Consider the following 10577-nt stretch of genomic DNA (forward strand, 5'->3'; position numbering starts at 1 on the left):
GTCTGAATGTATAAAAAGTTTTGGATCATAAGCTAAACATGAGAAACTAAGATTTACAACTTCAGATTATAGTAAAACTAAAATATTTCATTGTATCAAACACTTCTTAAATATTTCACATAATATATGCTTATTGCAACAACTTATTTATTACATATATTATTAATAAAAAATCAACAATATTTTGAAAAAAAATTAATGTATTATCAAGTGACATTTGTTTGTGTATTAAAACCTTTATTTATAATAAATAATAATAATAAATTTATAATTAAAATTTATAATATAAAAGAGTAAATATACTCAGTCTTAAAAAATTATTATTTTTAGTTGTTACTAATTTTTAAAAGGAACTAACTCAATAAACAAAATATTATAAAAAATTAAAATAAAAAGTAGATCCAAAATCGTAAAAACAAATTCTATATGAACTATTTTAAAAATATTTTTAATAATTAAAAAATCAAAAAAATAAGAATAAAAATATGTTCAAATCTTATATTTTTTATTGAATATAATTTATCTAAAAATAGAGAAAGAAGAGAAAACTCAAAACAGCACAGGTTCCCAATAAAATAAAATTAAAAATAAATCTAGTTCAACAAACAAATAAAATAAAAAAATGATGTTAATGATTTGATTTGGTTTCCTTTGGTTGTTCTTGTTCATGGTGGTATTGATAACAGCAGAATAGAAGAGAGAGAGAGAGAAGCAAAACCTAGAAATCGCGTTTTGAGCGTTCCCCAAATTGCGAAACCCTAACTAACGCAATCTGGAAGATGAGCATTCGAAAGTTGAGTGGCGAAGAATCGCAAACACTTTATTCACTCCTAAGAGCAGAGCAGCGTCCACTCCATGAGATCCTCGCCAACTTCAACTCCGCAATCTCTTCCTCTCGCCATTTCACTATCTCTTCCTATCTCCTCATTCTCTTACAGGTAACAATCCCTTTCCTTTTACCCTTTTTGGTTCCGTACTCTCAATTTTCAACTACTAGGGTTTTTCTATCACAACTCTTCTTCATAATTAGATGCTGCTTTTGGCATGTCATTTCTTTTGGGGTTGGGGTTTTTCTTTGCCCCATTTAAATTCTAACATGATGGGTTTGTATTTTTTTTTCTTCAATTTTGTGAGTTAAAGATTTTTGGTGTGTGTTTTTTTGTTACCCTGCTATTTTTTTTGGAAATGGTGTTGAATGTTGTCTAATTGGAATCATTTGCGGGCAGGACAACAAGGTGCTCAGCACCACTGAGCGGTTAATAGCTTTTGCTCTGCTAGTTGAGGCTTATTCATCCCAGAAACCTGCTTCAAATCCCTTCATAAGCTTCATCGTAAACGTAAGTGGTTATTGTTGTTGGAGCTTTTTGGTACGGTTACTACTTTTTTTTTTTGTCTATTTCTTTGAAGTTAAAAGTTAAAACCAGTTTTGAATGCAAGAGGGGTATATGATTCCTTTACAAAGAGTCAGTGAAGAACATAGGAAAGATGGACAGGCACCTTGAATAAGGCTTTATCGTTGAAATTAGTTAGAATATTGTTAGTGATGTATGAGAAAGTAAATGTCTCAACAGACTATATTTCCAGATGTTTGGATCCATGTTCAGCTCAACGCTACATTATGTAGCTTATACATTTAACGCTAAAATTAGATGATACATGTTATAACTTAGACAATATGTATGACTATAATGCTCATCCAAACACAATGAAAAAGTTTGTGACTTGAAATGTTGCACAAACTGGAAAAATCTAACATACTTTCTGCATTTTAATTTTCTGATCTTCACTGCTTCTCAAACCTGAAATTCTGACAAAATAGAACTAACTATATTTCATTAAACTAGCAATTTTAATTTTGTCACTATGGGGCTGAAAAATGTGTATGATTTAAACTAGCAATTTGACAACCATGTGAGTAAGAAAAGTGTATGAATGCAAGATAGACCAATTAGTGGGGAGAGGAGGGGCTAGGAAAACACTAGAATAAACTATTAAAAAGAGAACTTGTGCAAATGGTGTAACTGAAATGTGGATTTGACAGAGCTAAGTAGTGTTGGTTGGTTTATGTAGTCAACCTTGCCTGCTGAAATATGTTCAGTGTTTACTATTGTAGTTTCTCTTTAGCCAATTGCCTTTTGGAACTCTTAATGAAATTCTTAGCTGAAACAATTATGAAAGATAAAGATAATTTTTTTTGGTTACAGGCTTCCTGTAATGAAGGGTCAGAAAAAGTTGAGAGGGCATTTATTCTGCAGCTATTAGGTGTTGATATCTCCAACAGTGGGAAAGAGGTGATATGCTGTTTTATTGTCTAACGCTAGTCATATACTTTGTTATCTCTATTTATCCTCCATAATGATGTTGTTTTGTCTTCAACATAATTCCTATTTTATGCAGTTAAGCATCATTTCTTGTTATCTATTAGCTACAATTTCTTGAACTCATAGTCTGGAAAGAGGAAATTTATAGGTATTGTTATTAGGCACCTGCAAGTTTTGATATGTAATACTATTAATGGTACCTTGGAAAACTACTCTTTGTCAAGTAGAGGAAGAATTTAGAGGTGTTATTTTGTTTTCTGTAATTTGAATGAAGTTAGTTGGAAAGCAGAAGTTTTATTCAGAAGATGTATTTCTTAAGGGGGTCTATTTTACTGGTTGCTGGTTCCATATTATTATTATAAGAGACTTCTGATTTGAGATTGTTGCTGATTTGGTGTTATTTTTTCTAATCTTTTTTCCTTCAACTTGTTTCTTTTGGCTCTAATATTTGTCTGTTGGATTGGAGTTCTAATCCTCCTTTCATGTTCCCTTCTCCTTCATCTCTCCTAAAAAGTTCCTTGATAAAATCTATGCTCTTGTTGGTCATTAAATTTGTCTAGGATTGGAAAATTTATAAATAGAATGTTGTTTGATGGTCAAACATATTTCTAACATATTTTTAGTTTTAGATTCTGCCACTTGTTTCACCTTCAACATGCATTTAAATGTTTTCTGTTGGTCTTCCTTACTCTGTCTCTTTCATTAGATGTTTATCTTTAGCAGTTTATAATTTCTGAGAATCTGAGGTGTTTTTCTTTGCCTGGAGGATTGCAGTTTCTTAAACAGTCTGCATCAGATTATGTGAAAGGATTTGATCAGTCATTACATGTAAGTTACTAATAGATTTGCAAAATACTTGCCCATAATATATCCAATACTGTCCTTCCATAATATCTAACTTTTCTTGAGATGTATCCCTGCTTTTTTAAATGTCTCCAGATAGTCCTTCCCTTGGTTTAGGATTTCATACTTATTTATCCTCTCTGATTCCAGGAGTTCCCTCCACTAGATCAGTTGAAGCAGCAGTTTTGTGATAAAGTTCATCCAGAATCATATCGATCCTTATTTAAAGATGGTTCTGTAAAAAATCTAGTCCCAGACCCAGATGTTCCCCCAAGTTGTGATGCAGATTCACACGAGTATGGACCTATGTGGTGGATTGACTAATTTATAGTTTTTTATTTATTAAATTTTACTTTGTTTTTTTTGTCCATTTAATGGTTTCCTTTAGCAATTTTAGCATGGTGATTCAAAGTTCTTATGCTCTGTATTATTATAATGACCCATTTATAGATTTGACTTGCAACCTGGAACAAAACCTAAACATGGTGCTGGAGATAAAGATGAGGCAGTACTTGGGTTATTGTCAAATCTTTCATTGGAAGGATTAAGTCCTCACTGGATTAGACCCCTTCCACCAAGGCTTCCGATACTTGATGGGGAGGTACTGCATATTTGTATCTACAGTGCTTGATTCTTAAGTCTTAATTATCCAAACTATTTATGCTGGGAAACTCTTTTCAGCTAGTTTGGCTCAATCCTGACGACAATCATGAACTTATGTGGGACTATGGTATGTGCGTTGATACCAGCAGAGGGGCTGCAGTAAGGGACTTAATTGCAAAAGCTCTGAAGGGAGCTCTTGCACCTGCACAGCAAGAGGTGATTATTATTATTATTGTTATTATTATTTGATAAAAGATGAAAACATCATAGGAGCAAAGATTACCCTGTGTCTGCATCTCTGTTAAGAATAAGTGGATAAGCCCTTGAAAAGACAATATGATTTACCCTGAGCAAAATCCAAAGTCTTAATCTTAAAATATCATTTTTTCAACTCATGAAATATCTTGAAATATGAATGTTACACTAACCAAATTAGCCTAATAGTAGTGTGGAACTGTGAATAACAATTTGCCTTAAAAAATTTAGCCTCTTTGACCAAATTTTTTAAAGCTAGTTAAAAATTGGTCCTTGGACGTAGGGCATCATTAAGAGACAGCAGCAGAACAATGTAGGGACAGATGAGGAAATAATTCTGAACAAGCAATCAAGTACCACATTGTAACATACATATCAAGGGGAAAAAAATGTGGTTCGTATGGAATCCAAACCTGCAACTTGTTACGTGGAAATTAGATTACGAGATGGATCTCCTGATTGATTTGTAAGGAAAAAGTTTTCCTTTTAGTTTGGGATTTTAAGGAAAGCTGAATAAATCACTGGAAGGCTCTTCAACATATAATAGCATAGATGATCTGCTGTAGATATTCCTTGCTAATTGCTACAGATTGCATCTCATTGCAGTATGGAAAGTGATATCTGTATCTTAGTTCTTTTCATCGAATGTATAATGAAGAATACGATGTGTGATTTTCTTTTAATCCAGCAAGTCCTGGTGGAGCTGGCGAATGATCCAAAACTTGTATATCACTGTGGGCTGACACCAAGAAAATTGCCAGTACGTGTTTTTGTAATCTCTTTTGATGACTCATTGACCAAGTTAGCTCTTGATGTTTTATTCTCATTTTTTTTAATTATCAGGAACTGGTGGAAAACAATCCCCTTATCGCTGTTGACGTTCTCACTAAGTTGATAAATTCTCCAGAAATAGCAGAGTACGGATTTTTCCTCTATTATATTTTTCTGTCATTTACTGTATAAATTATCCTATCGCTATTATTTTCTTTATTTCTATTTGCTTATTTATGGATACAGATACTTTACAGTACTGGTCAATATGGACATGAGTCTACATTCAATGGAAGTTGTTAACAGGCTTACTACAGCAGTTGAACTACCATCACAATTCATTCACATGTACATAACTAATTGTATAGCATCCTGTGTGAGCATTAAGGTACTTAACTTTGCATTTGTGTCATAAGCTTTTATTGCCTGAAAAACATTTTTTCACCAAAATATTGTACTTCTGTATTAATAGTTATTGGCACTTTATTTTATAGCAAAATAATTGACCTTAGAGATGGTGTTAGGTCTGGAATTTCGGAAATCACCAATCTGTTTGCTGTTTTGTGGTATCATAGAAGTGCTTTGTAGATGATACCTTAACTTCACAATATTCTTTGAACCGGACAGAAAAGTGTCCACATGAATGTACGATGCATGCATGCACACACATTTGTGCTTATTAAGACGCCCTTATCTAATCACCTGCTTATGTATACTAGAGTACCTTATTTTTCGACAAATCCAAAAATAATTCCAAGCAATGAATGTGGGTGTAAAAAAGGTTCACAAAACAGGCATTGGTATGCTGTATCCATACAAATAATATTGCCATAGAAAAATGAAAATCTTTTTGGTAATCATTTCTGTTTGCAATTCACAAGATGACTATGTTATTATTTTTTCAGTAATTAACGTCTATGATTTCTACCTTCTTTCTCTCAGGATAAATACATGCAGAACAGGCTTGTGAGACTTGTCTGCGTTTTTCTGCAAAGCCTAATTCGGAACAACATTATTAATGGTGAGTTTACCTAGTTGGGACATTGTTGAATGTCTACAACTGTATAACATAATTTTATTTCTTGTAATTTTATAGTCTTGAATAAATTGGGTCACTAATAAAGGGAAGAAAATAAGATAAATTATTGGTAAATAGCTAGTTTTGCTGTGGACAAATTATATAGTTGATGTCTAGTGGAAGGTGTGGAATGGGTATGCTTGAACATGTTTGGAATTTGTTAAAACTGTTGTAGATTATATTGTTGATCCATGTAGTCGACTTTGCTTAGTAAGGTAAGGATTTTGTTGTTTGTTTGTGGTAGATAATATTGTAAAAGACATTCTTTGTTGAAGGCATACCAGTGAAGTTCTTCTAATTGCGTTTTGTTTACTAAGCATATCTAGAAATATTTTCATTACTTGAAATTTACTTTCAATAAGCTGCTGAATTTGTAAGCAAGTATGAATTAATTGGAATATAAACTTCCGATGGGGTTTTGTTGGGGCTGCGTGTTTATTGTATTATAAATTTCAGTCACATACTACATACAGCTAATCAACAAGCCATCATTGAATAATCATTTTTGTTGGATCATCATTTGTAACCACATGTTTTCCTGCCATCCTGCTATTTGAATTTAACTATACATTGGACATGGTACTAAATTTGGCTTCCCACCAAGATCTCCAAAAGGTTCTTTTGTGTTAAATTTAGAAGTTTTGTCACCAATAGAGATGCTAAAAGGCTTTGTGCTCAATTTGTGGTTGTTTGGTGTGTTCGGTTGGAAAGAAACTCTGGAATTTTCTCTAGTCGACTGTTACATTTGGAGTTTATTTGGGATTTGACTAGTGCACTCAGATTCTGTGGCTTAAGGGACTTTTTTAGGGGGGCTGGCTTTGTATATCTTCATGTTCTAATTTTTTTTTTTTTCCCTCTTGGATTAGTTTTTTGAGGATATCTTATCTCTTGTATTTGAATCTCCTTTCTTTAAAATAAAAAAAAGTATTGAGAGTTGATTTTGCCTGGTTTCTGATTTGTTGTTGGCTATTGAGAGGTGAATGTAATTTAGTATATTTACTGGCACACAAAAGAAGTGAAAATGGCAGCATGTGACTGATTTTAGTGAATGATCTGAACTTGCAGTTAAAGATCTCTTCATTGAGGTTCAAGCGTTTTGCATCGAGTTTTCTCGGATTAGAGAGGCAGCTGCGTTATTTAGGCTTCTCAAGTCGTTGGAATGATTGTTGTTTTAGCCAGTCAGTCAATTTTCTCCTCTTTCCGGTCCTATTTCGAGACTCTGTAGATATGTATCTACCTAGAGCTAGGTAGCGTTATGTACTCATTTCAAATTGTGGACAATAAATCAAGATTATAGCTTTAATATCATTTGCATTTAATTGTAACGGGTTATATTGTGAAATGTTCAAACTAGTGAAAATAGAGAATTTAGTGTAATTGAATTTTACAACTACTCTCCCCTGTCCTTGTGTAAACTTTTTCTTTTACTATGCTAGTTAAGTAAACAAATCTTCAAATACAAATTTTTTATTTTTTGTTTGTATTTTCTGAAAGGAGGGCTGGACTCTATGAAACAGTAATAGACCTTGGGTAATTATCCATACACAATCGTTCATAAGCGTAACAATCCATAAAATTTAGATTGTGAAATTGTGTAGACCCTGAGCCACAAGTAACTAAGTGTGACTACTGTCCAGCTAGAAAATCTGCAGTGATATTTCGTTCACTGCAGCAGTGATTGAAACAAAGCTACTATCTATAGAGTAATGATACATGAACAAGAGATTTGTATAATGGTAGTATTGCGTTATTATTTATTTATTTTTTCTATTACATTATGATATTAATTTTTTCTCGATTGTACAAATTGTGTAAGTATTATTTCTCCCACATTTATTATGATCTAATTTGAAGCACAACATATGATTCAGAATTTTTTGTTATTAAATTCATTGATAGTAAATAGTTACAAGCAACTTTGCTAAAATTTAAGCAACCCATAAAGCGGGTCAGTGCTGATTTGAAGTGATGTGGCACAGGGAGTTGCTTATAAACAATCCCCATTGCAGATGCTCTTATACAACCCTTAAATCGGTTAATGGCTACCTACATGAACTCCCATGTTAATATTAGTACAAGTTCAATAGTATTTTCAAGGATATTAAAATTACTTGAAAAGGAGGATTTTCTCGTACTTTCAAGATTCTCCCTTGACATCTCTATTCACCAAAATTATCTTTCAACCAATGAGTTTTCACCGAAGATTTCCTTTTGAGACATAAATATTATCAAGGTGAGTTTTTTTATTTTATTTTAAATAAAGTCTTCTTTATATGCATGACTACACTATTTAAAGAAGACAACCATCTATCAATTGTTCTAGACTTATCACTTATCAGTGATGAGATGTTTTTTCTGGAAGTTGGCCTTAGTGGGTCACTAGTTAGTGTCCTAGTGAACCCTGTCTGAGTTCAGGGTGTCTCTCCTTGGTGTCAATTCTCATATCCGAGGTTTTCTCTCCTGTTTGGAGGTTTTCTATTGGTATTAAAATTTCACATATTCATGCCTAAGCAAAGGAATAGCAAAAGAAGGATTTTTCATTTTCCTCTAATGGCGAAGATTTTACTAGAGTAAGAAACTACTTTTGTAGGAATGAAATGAATGGAAGAAGGGTCAACTTTACGAGGCCCACATTGTTCTATTTCTCAATTCTAAAATACGAATTTGATTTTTTTTTGTCTCCTGTTTTAACAAGGAAATATAACTCCTTTCACAGGATCGGTTATAAAGATAAAGGCAAAGTAGTACTTCTGTAACTTCATGTCCAAGTTGGAGAATTTGACCTGTTCACTTTATATAAAGTATTTTTTAAGGCTCAACATGCTGTTTTGAAAAGTCTAATTCATCTTAAATACTTATTTAAAAAAATATCGTAGAGTATAAATTTGTCAATTCGTCGTAAAGCCTTTAGATGGATGATCGATTCTAAACTTCAATGTATGTCATTCTTATTTAAGCCTTTAAAAAAGACCAAAACATATATAATATTTAATACATTATTGAGTAATGACAACAATTCATTCAATAATTTGTTTAATATTTTTCATGTCTAACTCTTCATCATTAATGAATGTAATAAAATGTGATTGAGAGATAAATACAAAAATTATGTTATATAAATATGTTGTATAAGTATAAATATCTATTTAATATCTTGATTGATAATATTTTCCTTTTGAATATTTTGTACATTATAATAATAATAATATTATTATTATTATTATTATTATGTTGACATAATATCTAATTATAATATTATTTGTTTTCTTAAATAAATCGGATTAATAGGTTTAAAAAACTTATCAACTAGCCTTTAATTGGATCTATATTTAGTTAAATTGATATGGATTTTTTTTTAATTTTATTATTATTATTATTATTATTATTTATAAATATACCACCTTTTCTTTTTTAAAAATGCAAATTTTTAAAATACTCTTAATTTTTTTAAAATTTTTTTTACATCTCCGTTGTTCAATTTAGTACTTTCTTCTTATTTTTTACACATTTTTTTCCCAGTTTTTACATGCATCTCGTTAAGTAGGTAGCTTTAATTCTTTCGCTTTTTTACATTATCCTCTTACCCCTTTCAGTTTTCACAATGTTACCCTCTCCATTCTTTCAATTTTCACACGCATCCCGATTAGAGAACTGGTGCAAAATAGTATTGTAGGCACGTGCAACTTTCTCGACAATGTTAAATGTGTTGAGTCATATGCATGTTTTTTCTCCAAGTACTTCCTCCCCTTTCACACACGTTCCCTTCCTTTTCCTTCCTTGACATTCACGTGTTCTCGCTGTTTCTAGCTTGCTCTATGGACATACTCCCGAAAAATGTAACGTCCTCTACCCTGCATACCATAACATATAATATAATATAATATAAAACTGAATAACCTCAATATAATAAATAAACTCAAAATCCATATAGATAGAAAGAATCACATTTTAACATAAACTAAACTTAGCGAAAATAATAAATTACAAAAAAAGTAAAATCAACTACTCAATTTAAATAATATAAATCAAATCCTAACTAATCCCCAGTGTCACGTGTCCTACTGGAGCAAAATTCAACAATGAGGACTAGGTCTCATCACCAACATGCTCAGCACCATGTTAATGATCACATGCAACAACCATAAGAAAATAACACAAAAGAAAAAGGAATGAGAAATATCTCACTATAGCTCATGGTGTAGGAATGCAAACTGGCTAGCTAAACAAAAATAACTCATACAATAAGAAATAACATACACAGTTACACATTATCATCATACCTAATTCATTCATAACATAACAAACAACAATAGATAAGTTCATGATGCATATGCAATGAACATGAACTACATGTTATCATGCAAGTGACATCAGTAAAAATACCACACGTGTATTGTCCCTAACAATACACTAAAATAGTCTAGGAGTATATGTCGGATCATATCCTCTGTACACTTTCACTAAAAGGACATACTACTAGGGTCTGGTTGGGATAGCTAAGCTACAAAAGATACATCCCATGCTCACGAGGGCAAGATTGATACTTTTAAACTAAGCTATCCCCAAGGTTGATTTTCAAGATTTTACACAAGGAATCTTCTCTGATGGTATATTCCATATCATATCCTTATAAAAATATTTTTATGCATATGATGCATGGAAAACAGTCTCTATGCGTTGCATTCACATGATTCCATACTCATTAT

At 31.9% G+C, this 10577-nt stretch overlaps 1 protein-coding gene across 1 annotated transcript; it reads left to right on the top strand.

Moving 5' to 3' along the window:
* The first annotated feature begins 632 nt into the window (after positions 1-632).
* On the top strand, positions 633-7264 carry LOC109791225 (CCR4-NOT transcription complex subunit). The gene is made up of 12 exons (XM_020350496.2): positions 633-938; positions 1227-1337; positions 2205-2291; positions 3096-3149; positions 3315-3460; positions 3615-3765; positions 3846-3983; positions 4711-4782; positions 4866-4939; positions 5040-5181; positions 5736-5814; positions 6937-7264. The coding sequence occupies exons 1-12, from the start codon at positions 780-782 to the stop codon at positions 7032-7034; spliced, it is 1311 nt and encodes a 436-aa protein (XP_020206085.1). The 5' UTR covers positions 633-779; the 3' UTR covers positions 7035-7264.
* Positions 7265-10577: the final 3313 nt, after the last annotated feature.

This window comes from Cajanus cajan, chromosome 7 (genome assembly GCF_000230855.2).
Source record: "Cajanus cajan strain Asha chromosome 7, NIPB_CcT2T_4, whole genome shotgun sequence".
Classification (NCBI taxonomy): Eukaryota; Viridiplantae; Streptophyta; class Magnoliopsida; order Fabales; family Fabaceae; genus Cajanus; species Cajanus cajan.